This window comes from Oratosquilla oratoria, chromosome 26 (assembly GCF_046742065.1).
Source record: "Oratosquilla oratoria isolate Oo_2021 chromosome 26, ASM4674206v1, whole genome shotgun sequence".
Classification (NCBI taxonomy): Eukaryota; Metazoa; Arthropoda; class Malacostraca; order Stomatopoda; family Squillidae; genus Oratosquilla; species Oratosquilla oratoria.
In genome coordinates, this window is record NC_134802.1 from 54,837,257 (window position 1) to 54,853,879 (window position 16,623).

Here is a 16,623-nt window from a genome sequence, read left to right on the forward strand (position 1 = left end):
TTTTCAAAATCAAACCTGTTTGAACTCATACATTGTTGGAATCTAAACAAACACAAACATGGCTGACATCGCTTCAAGCAGACAAGAAAAGTCTCTAGGCTTACTCACGTCTAAATTTGTATCACTTCTTCAGGAGGCAGAAGATGGCATATTGGACATCAAATCTGTAAGTGGTCTTTTAAATTAGAACAAAGTGGTGGTTGGGTACGTTTGCCAATGTTGGTTTTGGGGTGAACGGTTAAAACAACTTTTGGCCATGGCAGCCGTAATCACGTCTCAATGAGATTGGTAATCAACTTTTATGACAGATGTCATCCAAATACCAAAGACTAGAGTATTGTGTATAGGTTTAAGATAGGGAGTTGATGTTTTATGGCATATAGGAAGAGCAAATAGAAGTTGTACTTTGGCTCAAAGAGTTCAATGTGTTCCTAAAATGAGGTGCAAGACCTCGAAAGAATGGAAGTGTGGTTTTAGGTGGCAAGGAAGTTATTTCTATTGTGAATTATTGTCATGCTCGGTTACCTTCCCTCCAGACCTATATTCTGTATGTTGAAGTGGATTGTTGTGCAAGTTTTCAATGTCGAAGTAGACAAGTATTAAATATAGATTTAGATGTATAACTATAGTGTAGTTGGGCTGGGCATCTCACAGTGACAATGGACCAGGTGGATCAGATCCCACTCCTTTGACAACTTCTTTACACTCCTCTTCCTCCCCAAAGCCTAACTCAGTTTACTTGTAATTGATTGTCTAGAATAGGTAAACTTTTTTGTATATATATTTTTTATACAAATTAATCAAATCTGGCCACCATATATTGGGGAAACAATTAATTTCCCAGTTATTATGATTTCTTGTTACCTATGTCAGTAATGGAAAAAACATGGAGAATTAGAGTTTTGGAGAGGGGACAAACAAAATTAGTGATTTCAGTTGCAAATCAGTCATACTTGAATGGCATAGAAAACAATTGTGAAAAAAATTATCTCATTTTGGTATGTCATCGCTTACTAAGCTCCTTAAAATGCGTTTAACAGGAATGTTGAGTCCGAAAAACTTTATGGTTTGCTAGAATTGAAATTATAAAAATCTACAAACTTGGTTTAAAAACTTATAAATATTACCTTGAAAGGTACTTGAAAGATTTAGAATTATTCACTTTAACTGTAGCTATTGATCTAATTTCAGTGAGTATCGTCTTAGTGTCATCAGCCAATCTTGGGGTGATCTTTACTTTTATTATTGTAAACTGTAACTCAGTAATTAAAAAAAAAGATTAATATTGTTAATTTATAGTGGGATTATATACATAAACTTATTCTTATAAAGGAGCCAGGTTGTTATCCATGCCAAACCGAAGGATCTTCTATGAACATACATCTAAATACACAAGCCAAAATTCTCCTAATAGATTAGCACATAAATAATAGGTTCGCAATTTTATACAAGAGCCATCAAACACACCCATGCCTCCCATCATGTTATACTGACACAGCCAAATTTGTAGGGTGTGTGTGTGTGTGTGTGGGGGGAATGTCATATAATCTCAAATATCAACAGCTTACAAACTGTACCTCATAACACAACATATTAATTCAGTGCACAATACCTCATAACACAACATATTTATTCAGTGCAGAAAACACTAAAGTGTGACACCCAAATTCAATGCACCACCTGACTCGTTCAGACATCATCCCATCTGGGAATTTGCTCTCAGAGCAAAGAAAAACCAGACTGGCGCAACTGTGCTCATGACACCATCCAGCATTGAAACAGGACCAACACAGAATAGTCTTGGCCACAGACTCTATCCCAGATGCGTGCCATGCAGTAAACGTGTGACACCACATTCCACATTGTCCCTTTCTTTCCCTATCCAGAAAACAATAGAATTTTAATTTTTTTAGTTACTTGTGAGCCAAACCAATGTCTGTTGTATATTACTTTGGAGCCATTGGTCTCCTATGAGAGAGACTTTGAGGTAATGTATGGCTCCATTATTCTACTCAAACGTATACAGAAACCAACCCCTAGCATCCCACAGCACATCAATACAAAGGCACAAAATGAGCACTCCGGAACCAGACCACCAAATGCTCTCTTGGAATCAACCCAGAAAAAACAAAAAAAAAGATAAGAGTAGCACTCATGCATCTAGATTTAATTCACCATGTACTAAAACAGCACCAATAAAAAATTAGCCTTTCATCAAATTCACCCAAGATGCAGCAATCACGTAGAAGATATAGAGCACCTAATATTACTCTGTCTTTCACACACTCCAGACAGGATTGTAAAGTATTCACTGAGCGATTCATGGGGTGAATCTGTGGGTGTAACCAGTTTCCTGGGTGCTGAGTCTCCTGCAAGAGAGAACCAAGACAGCAAATTGATGAGTTTTCCAGTAATGGAACTTAATTACATTATGAGGTTTCCTTATATTACAGAGATTTATTTGCAATATCATGTTTGCCATTAAACTATTTAAGAACAAATTTTTCATATTATGAGTGAAGGACATCTATTTATAATTTGACAAGGTTAGGTACAAATTTGTACTTCACCATGGCAATAGTATTCATGGTTTCATTAGACGGTAGACAAGAAAATACTATGGGAGATACTGCAGATATGTGGGATATGGGGAAAAGTGTTTAGGGCAGTCAAGAATTTATAAGAGTAGTAGAACTTGTATCAGGGTTGGGAACGGTGAAATCAAGTAATTGAGGTAAAGTTTGTGTTCTGTTGCTATGGCTATTCAATATTCACACAGATAGGGTGGTATGGGAGGTAGATATCAAGGTGATGGGTAAAGGGTTGGAGATAGACTGGAGGGAAGTAGAAGGTGAGCCACTTGTTGTTTGCTGATGACAGTGCTTATGGTTTGGTCAGAGGAGGGTCTGAGGCAGTTAGTGATAGGAGGAAGTTTAAAGTAATTGTAGGTAAAAGTAAGGTGATGAAGTGTACAAGAGGTGAGGGTGACAGTAATCTGGAGGTCATAGAGGAGAAAAGTCAAAGGAAGTGGATAATTTGGAATGTTTAGGGTTATGTGTAGCTGGAAATGGAGCTCTCAGGGTGGAGGTATACTGTAGACTGAGGTAAAGCAAGTAAATGTTTTTAGGGTAATGAAAAGTGTCATGAGAAAGGTATCTTGGAATGAATGCAAAGAGAGGACTCTAAAAGGGTGATTGTGCCTATGACACTGTATGGGACAGGGACTAGGAATTTGAGGGAGTCAAAAACAAGAAATTTAAGTGAGAAGTATGGCGAGTGTTACAAGTATGGATAGAGTAAGAAATGAGCAGGTGAAGAGGAGAGGGGTGGAAGGGGAACTGGCAGATAGGTTATGTGAAAGAATATTTGAATAGTTCAGGTACATGGAAAGAATGAATGAGGAAGGCATAGGTGGATGGAGTGAACCAAAAATGAGATTGATGGAAGGCTTTAAGTAAAAGGAAAATGTGTTGAGCAGGGACAGGAAAGGGCAAAAGATAGGTCTGAGTGGAGAATGGTTGTGAATGGGCCCAAAGGGCTTTCTCCTCATCTGTTTTACTTACACATGAGGAGATAAGGAGACAGGATCCCTTTGTAAATAAAATGGCTGGCCCTTCTGTGGATGTGTACTGTCTTACTGCATTACTTCTGATTCATGCCAGATTAAAAAATTCAGAAATTTTAGCTGCAGATCAGTGCTCCTTGAACACCATGAAGGCTGTGAGATGTGAGCTGGAGAATTGCGACAGAGATGTGGAAGCAGTGGCTAGCAGGAAGGATCATAGCGGATCTTCTGACTCTGTCCGCACAATGAAATTTGTTGAGAAGCTGCAAAAAAAGGTGTTGCAAGGTAATGTGGACTTTGCCAAGGGGGAGAGATGGGTGTCAAAGTGGTGATTATGAAGAAAGCGCTGAACAAGGATCTTCACTACTCCTCATACAAGAGGCGCAAGGGCCAACTACTCACTGCCCAGGCCCAAGAGGCTTTATGAAAGCCAACAAACTCCTCAATAAAGTCAAACACCCAGTCAAGCTGGGGATGCTCTGGTTCTTCTCAGGCAAGAAGAACTTCTGCCAGGACCAGTTGCACAATCCGCAGAACAACAGGTGGCTAGCCTACAGTCCACACGAAGTCCTGCACTTCATTAAGACCAAGTTCCCTCAAACTATGATGGTCTTTGAGTGTGTTTCCAGTGAAGGCCACATCATGCTGCCCCACATCTTTGAAGAGGGACTTAGACTCACTTCAGATGGCTATATTGAGTTGCTGCCCACTGTTGTCAAGTGCTGGGTGGAGAAGGTGGCTGCGGGAAGACCATGCATGTGGCAACAGGACTCTGGTCCCTGTCACACTTCCAGGAAAACCTAGAAGTGGCTGTATGAGAACTTCTACAACTTCACCAGTTCCAACATCTGGCCCTCCAACTCGCCTGATTGCAACCCCATGGACTATTATGTATGGGGTGCAGTTGAAAAAGACATCAATCGTACCGCCTGCAACAACAAAGGCAAGCAGATTGCCAGGATCAAACCGGTGTTCAGGCATCTCTCGAAAGAGACCATGAAGGCCTCGTGCTGCAGGTTCAGGTCCCACCTGGAGGCTGTGATGGAGGCTCAGAGTGGCTTCTTTGAGTGATCTGTATTTGGCAAAAGATCCTCTAAGAGATGCACTTTGAATTTTGAGACTACATAGATGTTTGGCCAAGATATGACTTTTTTCTTTCCTTTCCAAAAAAGTGCCAAATTTATCCCCCCGAACACCCTGCATTTTGTAGTTGTAGGTGACCCCCATATTCTGTGAACAGGCATGATCATGTTTTCTGTGATATATTTCTTCAGGTTGAAAGAGAACAATTAAAACAGCAGTTACTTAATATTTTGTAATACGCGTATTGATGTATCGTTGTACATCAGGCAACCTTATATGTGAGCAAATATTTGACTCGTATTGAAGAGGCTAAACACAGATTTATTGTTGTTTAGAATGTATTAACCACTTAAGTACGAGTCACATTCTTGTGTGCAGCATCAACTGCCATATGTACTATGCATCACACTACTCGCATTATAAAATATAAAGTCACTTCTGTATTACTTGTTCTCTTTAACTCTGAGTAATGATTAACACAGAAAATGTGATCAAACCAGTTTACATAATCTGGGGGTAACTTGTGTATAACGACAAAAATATATAATCATGATGCCGATGCCGGCATCCTCGTGTACCCACTCGTTCCTCATGACTCCTGCATAGGTGTCATTGTACCGAAGTGGTTAATTCGTATATATAAATAGAAAACAACTATACAGTACTGCCATTTTCATAAAGTAATATTAGGCTTTTATATTTGTAAGAGGATTGTGTGTTACAATTGGTATCCCCATTTCCAGGCTGCAGACCAACTTGCCGTTCGACAGAAAAGAAGAATATATGATATTACAAATGTTTTAGAAGGAATAGGTTTAATAGAAAAGAAAAGCAAAAATTCAATTGTATGGAAAGGAGGAGGTCCAGGGTCCAACACACAGGAGTACACAGACAGAGCAACCATGCTCAAAGGTGAAATCTCTGAATTGGATCAACATGAAAAGATGCTGGATCAACACAGACAGGTAGGATTCTCTTCTCTTTTCCATCTCTCTTTCATCTCTCCTTCGTCACTCTTCCCTCTCTCTCCTCCCTCTCTCTCTCTCTCTCTCTCTCCTCTTTCTCTTCTCTCTCTCTCTTTATTCTAACACGCCTTCATTTTTGTGAATATGTATTCTGTAACCCCATAATGTCTTTACTACATGTTTAATCACCCTTGTCTTTATTCCTTTACAGTATGTTCAGCAAAGTATTAAAAATATCACAGAAGATGTGAGTAATTACAAATTAGCATATGTGAACCATGCAGACATATGTGGCTGTTTCCAGGGTGATACATTACTTGCCATTCAAGCACCATCTGGTACACAACTGGAAGTGCCCATTCCCCAGACAGTAAGTATTAATTCGTGAGAATACAAATGACTATTCTTATGGAGTGGTGTGCTGCAAATGTATGAAATAGATGGAAATCTGTTTAGCCAATCAAAAGTGTTCATGAAAGTCATTGGATATATGTAAGAATGAGGGATGGGGAGCATGAAAGGTTAGAGATGAATGTAGGACTGTGTCAGGATAGTGTAATGTTGTTGTGATTGGTGAACATGGATGGGGTGGTATATACATTCATATACCAATGGCTTTTTCCCCCTTACATGGGAGGTAGCCAAATTCAAAAGGCATAAATCCACTCCAATCTACTTTATCCCCACATACTCCACTCCCATTCACCACCCCTCCCTCCTGGTAATGGAAGTAAATATATGAATCCTAGATGAGTTTTGAATTTAGGTGTGAGAACAAAAGGAATCTCTGCTGACCACCTTGCAGGAACACAACAAACAAGTACCTGTCACTGGTCTCATCCAAAGAGAAAGTTGTATGAAGAGATTGTACCCATAGTGTTGTATGGAATAGAGACTTAGAATATAAAGGAGGCAAGGAGGAATTGTCTAAATGTTTTTGACCTGTGATAAGTGTTACCAGAATGGATAGAGTGGGAAATGTTGAGGTGAGGCAGAGAATGAGGATGGTTAGGGAGGTGTTGGATAGTGTAGATCAGAGAGTGCTTAGGTGGTGTGACCATATGAAAAGAATGAATGAGGAAAGTATATCAAGAATGTATAAAGCAAAGTTGGATAGAATGAGCTTGAAAGGAAAAATGAGATAGATGGATGGGGTGAAGGGGACTTTCAGTGCGTGTGGAAAGTTTGTCAAGCTGGAAAAAATTAATGAAAGGAGGGAGATTGTTAATGGCCAAAGAGTTACTGCTTCATAATTTATTTTGCGGTAAGGGGTTGCTATAGGATAAAGTGGCGAGGGTAAACCAATTCCCCCTGTTGGATGGGCTGTATTTCACTCATCTGTTTTTGACAGCACTTTGATGGAAGACAGCAATCCTTCATGAAATTGGTGTGTGTGTGTGTTTGTATTAAGTAAGGGTAGCAGCAAGACAAGTCTCCTTGATTACTGTCTTGCAAGTACCTATGGTTGATCCTTTGATTGATGGATTGATTACAAAGTTAAAACAAAAAGTTGTATTAGTTTGTGGTATTCTGTACACAGTGAACAAGTCAAAAGTTTACAGTATTATGGTCATTTTATTGCAGATTAATGGTGACAAGAAGAAATATCAGATACACTTGAAGTCAGACAGTGGACCCATATATGTTCTACTAGTAAATCAAGAGCAGGACCATGCTCCTCCATTTGTGGTTCAGGTAATATTCCATATACACAAAATTCTCTTTCTCTTCTCTGTATGTGTGTGCAAGTGTGTGTACCCTTCCCTCCCTCCTGTTCTCACTCTTTCTCTCACTTTCTCCTGCCTTTCTGTCTGTAACATAACAGTTTTAAGTTTTCACTATCAACTTAATTTTGCAGTGTTGCCAGATAAATAGAAATTGGTAACTGGTTGCTTACTTTTAGGTTCCTCCTCCTCAAAACTTAATGATGAAGAGTCAAGAGCTTGAGCAGCAGCAACAACAACAGCAAACTGTCAGTGAAACTGGTAGAGGTCTCAAGAGACAAGCATCACCTCCACCCAGCCAGCCACCTTCCTCCAAAGTACGCACAACACCACAGAAAGGAGCCACAGCACGCACGCCAGTCCGCAGTCCAGCCATGCCAGAGGTTTGTTACTTTCCATGAATAATCCTGGCAGTTTTCATATAAAACCATAAGCTTAATAGTGTATTTATAGATTTTGTTTCAGTGTCATGTGCTGTGTCTTGCGACACTGCTTATGACCTAGGACAGTGGGCAAGATGCAGGGATGACCTGTCATCCAGGAGGAGCCATGATAAGAGGGAGGGAGAGGGTTAAATGGGAGTGGAATATGTGGGGATGGAATGGGTGGTAGTGGATTTCATGCCTTTGCTTTTTGGCTACCTCCCTTGTACATACATATACCAATTTTTTTTTTTTTTTTTTTTTCTTCTTCTTCCCTCCCTCTTATCTTGGCACCTCCCTTGTAAGAGGAAAAAAGCCTTTAGTATATGTATGTACCATGATTTGCCTTAAGTGGATGAGAAGAGTGGGAGAGCTTGTCATACAATGAAGCAGTTTTAGGTAAATCAGATACAGCTGTCAATCCCTGCTTTGGAAGAGTTGTGCTTCACTGCATCACTTTTGACCTAAGCAGCATGGCAGGGCAAACCTTTTATCCTCAAGTTAATTGGATGGGAGGGGTGGTTGAATGGGTTTTATTTGTTTATGATGATGAAGCGGCCTTGCTGTGGATGTGCTGCGACTTGCAACACTGCCTCTGACCCGGGGCGGTGGACAGAGTGCAAGGATGACCCGTCGTCCAGGAGGTGCTAGGATAGGAGGGAGGGTGGAGGGGAGTGGAATGTATTTAGGGATGGATTGGGTGGGAATGATTTTGTGCCTTTTTCTTTTTGGCTACCTCCCTTGAAAGGGGAAAAGGCCTTGGTATATGTATGTATGTATGTATGTATGATGTAGGTGCATGCTTTCATTGAGCTGCACCCCATATGTGAAGGGAAGTCTTTAGTATATGTATGTTCCAGTTGAGAACAGCCAATTTTATGCAGCAGAGGTGCTGATATCTTTCTCATCTCCAGCTTATAATTCCTAGTAATTATTGCCTAGAATTTATCTAATTGAACATACACAACTCCACAGTAGTCAGCAACAGTTGTTTGTGAGACTACTCAGGCAGACAAAATAGGGAGCAATGAAAACAACATGTGTTGTGGGGTTTGGTCTCTCATAGATCTCTCCAAGAAGAAACTCAGGGCTGATGTCTGTTTCTGTCATCAACTGTAGAAGCTAAAAGTGGTCAGCATTATTCTGTAAGTGAAGATTAGTCTGGAATCATAGAATGCTACATAACTGGTTCCTAGGGGCATCACCAAAGTAGCTAACATATGTACTATGTACAGGAGTGGTAGTGTGAGGAAGTCTTATGGTGTTGGTGTGTGCTTTGACTTGGTCACATACCTTGTAAGGATTGTAGCCTATGTATGTGTGTATTATTTACATTGACTTTGACTTCTGGAATGTGCTGTGTCTTGCTGCATTGCTTTTGACCCATGGCAATGAGGAAGATGCAGGGATGACCCATCATCCAGGAGGAGCCAAGAGGAGAGGAAGGGAGGGAGGGGTGGTGAATGGGTGGGAGTGGAATTATGCCTTTCTCTTGTAAGGGGAAAGAAAGAAGCCCTTGGTATATGTATGTATGTATTATTTACATTCATTTGAGTGATGACTGTCATCCATGAGAAGCTAAGATGAGAGGGGGGAAAGGGTGGTGGATGGGAGTGGAATGGGTGGGAGTAGGTATGTGCCTTTGACTTGGCTACCTCCCTTATAAGGGGGGAAAATCTCATGGTATATAGATAGAAATTTTGTATCACACGAAGAATCTTCTCCCCAGACTTCGACAGGGTGACAATTCTTCATGTAGGCTATCCTAGGGTGACAATTCTTCATGTGGGCCATCCTGGGTTTACGATTCTTCGTTTGTATAAGTCGATGATAATAATCATATCCTTCATTCAACCTAATCTAACCTAATCTAATCTTAACAAACCTAACATAACCTAATCTTTATTCCACTGTCGATATTCGGCATACTGGGGTGACAGTTCTTCAGGTGGGATCTCATGGGGTGATGATTCTTCATGTGGGCATTCTGGGGTGACAATTCTTCATGTGACCCAAATTTTTAATTCATTTCAGAGTGGAGATGTTGCCGAAATGACCACAGTGTCCAGACGGATACCAAGAAAGGCTTCAGCAGGGGTGAGCAGTGTTACTGAAGCATTACAGCCCAGAAGATCCCGGAAGAAACAAGAAAAGGAAGCTCCCTCAGTTGCTATAAGTAAGAAACTGATATGATTTTGTGTTAAATCGATTCAGTTGTATAAATATGCTAATACACAGAAGTAAACTTGCCCATGATGCTGTATCACACAGAAATTTAGAATTGAAAGGAGGCAAAAAAGAAGAGCCTAATATGTTTGAGGTAAAGTGCTTAAGAAGTTTGGTAGGAGTTATGAGGATTGATGGAGTGAGAAATGTGGAGGTGATGCAGAGAGCTGGCAGTTAGGGTTGATCAGAGAATACTGGAATGGTTTGGATATTTGGAAAGAATGAGTGGAGAAAAACTAGCAAGAATGTGGAAAGCAGAGGTGGATGGAATAAAATTGAAAGGACAATGAAAGGGGGTATTGGATGCAAGAGGAATGTCAGTTGAGTAGAAACGGAAAGGTTAAGAGATAATATGAATGGACAAGGAACTGAGAAGTCCATAAGGTATTTCTCATTTGTTCTGTAAATTCTTGAGTGGAAGTGGGGTTAAGAACTGTTTTGGTTGTCAGACCCTGCTGTGGAGGTGCTCCATCTTGCTGTAGTGCTTCTGACCTGAGTAGTTGGTAGGGGACAGAGGTGACCCTTCATCCATTGAGGTCTAAGATAGAAGGGACAATAAATGAGTATTGGAAAGGTGAAATGAGAGTATATGGCTTGATTAGGGCACCCCACTTATGAGAGAGAAAGGGAATGTAGAAAGCAGAAGTGGGTGAAGGGAAAACCAATATTAAAGTTAGTGGATAGAGGAAAGGGAGCATTGGATGCAAGATCAATGTCTGTCAAGCAAGGAAGAGCAAATGCTAAAGAGGAGTAAATGACAAATAAGGAAATTATGTGAATTTTAGTTTAGCTTATTTTTTGGGTTGTGAAATTTCAAATGTTCCTTCATTTCTTTTTATAGATTTAGATTTTGACCTGAAGAAGGAGATAATAAAGCCAGAAACTCCACCACCTGTTCATATCAAGAAGGAACCCGAGGAGGAGACCATCAGACAGCCGTTCCCTCATACTATAGGTAAGGTCCTCTTACATGATTTTTGTATAGTTTTTTATATTTTGTTCTTCATGACACCAGATGTTTCCATTCAGCTGCGTGTGGGTCACACAGAAGGGATCCATCTTTTAACAGGGTAAAGTCATCTGTCATTAGCCAGTAAGGCTCGATAATGATAGATATGTGCCAATAGGCTTTATCCCCTTTATAAGACTCGCTAAAAGACCGTGGAAAGCAGAAGCAGGTGGAATAAATTTAACAGGAACATCAACAAGTATGTGGATGGATGGAGTGAAGGGAGCCAGGATGCACAAAGAATGTGTTGAACAGGGAAGAAAGAGCACAAAAGATGTGTGGTGTATGGATGCAAGGATGTTGCTTACCAAAGGGATGTTTTTCTCATCTGGCCCATGAAATATTTCAACTGGATGACATAAAGGGTTGTCATGTAATGAAGTAGTGAGGGTAAACCAACTGGCTGTTTGGCCCTCCAATTGAAGTGCTATGCCTTGCTGCATTGCCTTTAAGTCAAGCAGTGTGACAGTAGACTGATTATCTTTCATCCACATGGTGCTGAGATGAGAGGAATATTGAATGGGTTTTAATGTGTATAAATTGGGTGTGTGCTTTTATTCTGTCACCCTTTGTATAAGTAGGAAAGGGTCTATTGTATGGATTATGTTGGAAGGAGATGAATGAGAAAGGTAGAGTATTTTATTCCTGTATTTCAAGAATCTGATATAGGACTATTGATGGGAGTGGGTGCATGCCTTTGACTGCTTCCTCCCTTGTGTGTGTATATGTATGTATTTTATCACAAGATGTTGGCAGTCATTTGAAATTTCTTTACTCCAGATGAAACTTTCTCAGCCATTGGAGATATGGAAGACCTTATTTCAGCTGAAAGTAAGTATTGGTTAATTGCAGTACTCTTATCTTTATCTCCCATCCCTTCCCTTCTATCCTCCTTTCTCTTCTCAACTCTCCTCCACTCCACCCTTCCTTCTTTATCTTTTTGTCCCCTGAAACCTATCTCTCTCTGTCTCTCCTTCCTTCTTTTCCTTTATAGTTTTTGATATGTGTAGATATTAAAATTGTATTGCAGTAGCAAAATAGTTAGCTCCCTTTTGCTCCACAGTGTTAAGTTGATGTTATAAAAAGAAAGAATAGACAAATTACTAACATGCCTTGTTTCAATTTTCATGTTTCACTTTTTTTTTTTTTTTATCAATTATTTATTTCTTTTACAGTGTTTGCACCACTATTGCGATTAAGTCCACCACCATCTGAGCGGGATTACATGTTCAACCTTGATGATTCCGAAGGAGTTTGCGATCTCTTTGACGTCCCCATGCTAAGCTCTCTTGCCTCAGACCTCCAATGACTGGACTTTGACTCCAACAGGTAGCCAGTTTGGCATGCTTGGTAATGGAGCAGGCTGTTGTGAATTCAAGAATGTATTTCCATGGTGTTCAAATTCTATTTTGAATTTAGAGGGACGATTACTAATTGCTTTTGAAACGTTTTAATAATCCAAAAATACATAGCGATTTGTTCTTGAAATTTGGTCTTAATTGCTTAAGTTGTTGTAAACCCCCTCCAGAATGGACACGAAAGTTTTACATTTCGAAGTAGGTTCTTGAGTTGTAATTGTCGTGAATAATGCATCACCTATGCATGCATTTAGGAATCATCTTGTTTTCTCCCATTTCCTTCAGAGTTATGTCAGCAAGTTTCCCATGTCAGTATTGACTTAAAACTGTTTTTGAATTCAGAATTGTGAATCTGTAGGATTTTCCCATGAGACTGGAAGAGAAAATGCACTTCATTGTTGCCAGTGTGTGGACAAATTGATTGCAAAGGTAGCAATTTATCAAGCAGGATTGCCATTAGCCCTTTGCCAATTTTTACAGGCCTTGAGGACAAAATCTGACCTCAAACCATCAAGACAGGACAGATTGACTAATTGAATTGGTAATTTTTTCAGACACAGGAATGTATGAGATATATCAGGTGTACTGCCAAGCTTGATTTTTTTTTTTAACTGAATATGTACTGAAAAAACTTAAATGGTTGGCCCCTTTAAATATTATCTCATTAGTCATTTAAAGTCCCTCCCAAGCACCCCAATGCCAATTATACGAAACGACTCTGCCGTCAAATTGAGTTGAAATCGTGCGAAAGTTAGTTGATGGCAGTACAAGTTCCTGATTCTAATAAAGGGAACTCTGGTGTGTAAAGCCACGTGTGAAGTAGAGGAAGCAAGGCTCAGGGATTCTCAGGGCAGGTGAGATTTTGGATTCCTCTCACCTGTGTGTGGTAATATTTAACATTAAAATCTGTAGTGTTGCTGTTCAACAAAAATAAGAAATATTAAAATCACTAAACTGGTATCACAAATGCAAGATGCATGGAAGAGATGGATAGTATGGTGCTACAGGTATTAATGCTTTCAGTTTAGTTGGTACAAAACCTTAGTATTGTTACAAGCTTTAGTTTTTACAATTACCAAAATTGTAGAAGGAATTGGATGGAAAGTGACATAGAATGCAGAGTTGTTCTACAGTACAAATATTTTGTAAATATCTTAAAGACTCAGCTACTTTGAAAAAATAGTGCTTCTTCATTCTTACACATTTTTGTTCATTGTGTTTGATGGATTTTTTTTTTTTTTTTTTTTTTTTTTTTTTTTTTTTTCTCCTTTTTCTTCTTCTTTTCTTTTTTTCTTTTATTATATTTTCCAAACCACCCCCATTGAACATTACCAAAGACTAGCATGAAGAAGTGTGATGACATTCCAGGCCAGAGGACTTTGGTTGAGCATCTGTTCTTCATACTCAGGGCAGTTGCAGAGTCAAGGGCTTGGTCCTCGAAAGTAGTCGCTGAGTAGATGATGTGATTCATAGGACAGCTGCAAAGTTGCAAGTTTGGTCCTTGTTAAAGTATAGGAATGTGGGTCTCAAAGTCTGGGATAAAGTGAACTCCAGAGGGCAGATGCTGTGGTATTGGCTCAGCCTATAGAAAGGCTGCAGGTTCTTTAAAGGCTCCAGGTTTTATTGTATATTTTACTTAGCAGTCACACTATAGTTTAGTATTTACTCATAGAAGCCATTATTTAATGGTGTAGTGTTCATTATCATTTCAATTTTTATCCAGATATGTAATGAATTCAGAGAACCTGCACTTTAAGTTAAAAAGAGGCAGTTATGGATAATTAAAAAGAACCTGCTGAGAAGATACACTTTGCCTGTAAATTTGTCAGTCAGGTTTTTCAGCTCCTGACTGAAAACCATATGTGTCTTATACTTGTTTTGCTGAAAATTCAAGGTATTAGCTGCAAAGTTCTATTTTGTCCATTCTCATCCATGTAAATACTTGACATCACTAGTTCTTTGTTTATTTAATGCATTTGTCTTTTGTACAATAGTAAAAACATATTTGTACAAGTGGTTTTTGTAACCTTCAATTGTGAGATGTTTTTCTATGGCATGTTGCTGTATAGAGATTTTGTGTTAGTTAATGGTGGATAGGAATGCTTGCTGGCCAAACAGGTGACAGCATTGCTACTTATGGCACAGGTTAGGAGTAGAGGCAGATCAAAACCTACCTAGTGCACTACATCAAATTAACTTCTTCAAAAAGTCCAACAGGGGGAGTTAATGACATTTAACTGAATTATAATGCTGGACAACATTATTTTGTTGGGCAGTTAAACTATCAAAGACCCAATGTGTACCAAAGTTGCCCTTCAGCTGAAGAAAATCATTTAGTAGCCGTAACATATTTTGTTCTGAGCATATTGCCTATCTCTTTCCTTTTACTTTTGCCTGTACCATGACCACACACATCAAGTTACTGAACTTTTAGGGTTTGGAGTTTTCCCAGACCCTCTTTTTGCCTCAATTTCTCAGGATGAACATACAGAAGCCAGGATCCCTCATCCCCTTATTCCATCCCACTCTTGCCTTTTACAACTTGCATAGGAATCACTTTTTCTACCACGGGGAACAATATTTTTATTCTTTGAGAAGGACGTCTGTCATCTCCCTGCCACCCATTTTCAGATCTTATCAACTTTTGCCTCCATTTGATAAAATCTTCAGATCTTATCAACTTTTGCCTCCATTTGATAAAATCTTGTGTTATGTGTATTAAAAGGGGAAAAAGGAGAAGTTTAATTATGTTTGAGATGAAATATCAAAGAAGTATGGCAGATTACAAGGTTGGATAGTGGGAAATGAGAGCGTAGATGGAAAGGGAGCTGGTGAAAGATTGTGATAGTTTGGACATATGGGAAGAATGAGTGAAGAAAAATTAGCAAAAGGGCATGGAAAGCAGAGGTGGATGGAGTGAAATTGAGTGGACGAAGTACAAGATGGATGAAAGGGGTTTTAAGTAAGGCAGGGGATAGAGGTGAGTGGAGGATGGTTGTGTATGGATGATATTTTGAAACAGTCCAAAGGGATTTCTCCCCATCTCTGTTTTTTGCATGAGGGGACATAGAGGGGGATCATGTACCCGGTAAATGAAGTGGCCCTGCTATGGATGTGCCGTGTCCTGCATTGCTTCTGACCCAGGTAGTGGGTAGGAAATGGATGACCCTTCATCCATGAGGAGCTAAGATAGAGGGAAACAAGGGTGGTGGATGGGAGTGGGTGCATGCCTTGAGTTGTCAACCTCCCTTGTAAGGGAGAGTAACCCTTGGTATATAGATACGTTGATAGTCGTGTTTTTTCAGCCCCCAGGTGCATCTACTCCACTGAGTAAAAACCTGCAGGGTGTTAATGGGCTTAGGCTGTCCTGATGATGCCTCAGAGGTCTATATTTTGTTTAGCTGAAGGAAATCCCTCAGGACGGTAACAAGTAATTACTTTACATTAGACTTCCTTAGCAGAAGCCAGAGTGACAATGTACTTAAGCAGCAAAGGGTAAAATGAAAGGTACTGCTCAGTGTAGGAGTTAATGTAGGTAGCTATAGGCCTTTTGCAAGAGGTGAAGCAGTAATACGGCAGGGGGAGGATGGGAGTTGTCCTCATACCCCGACCCAAACATAAATAATTTTGAGCCAACTGGGAGACACCAACAGCCAAGTAAGAACATCATGTAGTTTGAAGATAACTAATTTCAAGCATCTATTGTCCTCAACGGCCAGGTGCGCGGTGATCTACAAACACAGCGATATTTATTTACCATTGCATATTTGTCAGACAACAAGATATTAGTTTCTTACGGTTCTTTTTACAGTATAATCAAAATAAAATCGCTTGTGATAACGATATATAATTCACCATTTATACATATATATATATATATGTATGTATGGTCAGTTTCATAAATATTAGACAATTCGCGCAACTATGGCGCTTCCGTAACTACATTTGTAATAAAGTAACTGGTTAGTCTCGAAGTCGGGTGTCGCAATGCATGTAACTGCGATCTTGGCTCTTGACAAATGAATATATATATGTATATATATATATATTTTTTTTTTTTTTTTTTTTTGCTAGTTTGAAAAGGCGAGGGTATTTTCTGCGACTACATGAAAATCAACTATGTACACAGGAGGCTCAGGAAAGGTAGTTTCAGTAAATTCGCCCCAGTGGAGCTAATTAGTGTTAGCTAATACTATTAGTGTTAGCTTGCTCATGCAACCGGCTACTCATGAGCCGGTTGCTCATGCAACCGGCTACTCAAACATTTGAAA

At 39.6% G+C, this 16,623-nt stretch overlaps 1 protein-coding gene across 1 annotated transcript; it reads left to right on the plus strand.

The window, feature by feature from the left end:
* The first annotated feature begins 22 nt into the window (after nucleotides 1-22).
* Nucleotides 23-14,356, plus strand: LOC143039605 (transcription factor E2F5-like). The gene is made up of 9 exons (XM_076209860.1): nucleotides 23-166; nucleotides 5,392-5,613; nucleotides 5,825-5,983; nucleotides 7,198-7,308; nucleotides 7,517-7,720; nucleotides 9,794-9,935; nucleotides 10,827-10,940; nucleotides 11,775-11,825; nucleotides 12,170-14,356. The coding sequence occupies exons 1-9, from the start codon at nucleotides 59-61 to the stop codon at nucleotides 12,301-12,303; spliced, it is 1,245 nt and encodes a 414-aa protein (XP_076065975.1). The 5' UTR covers nucleotides 23-58; the 3' UTR covers nucleotides 12,304-14,356.
* The last annotated feature ends 2,267 nt before the right edge of the window (nucleotides 14,357-16,623 follow it).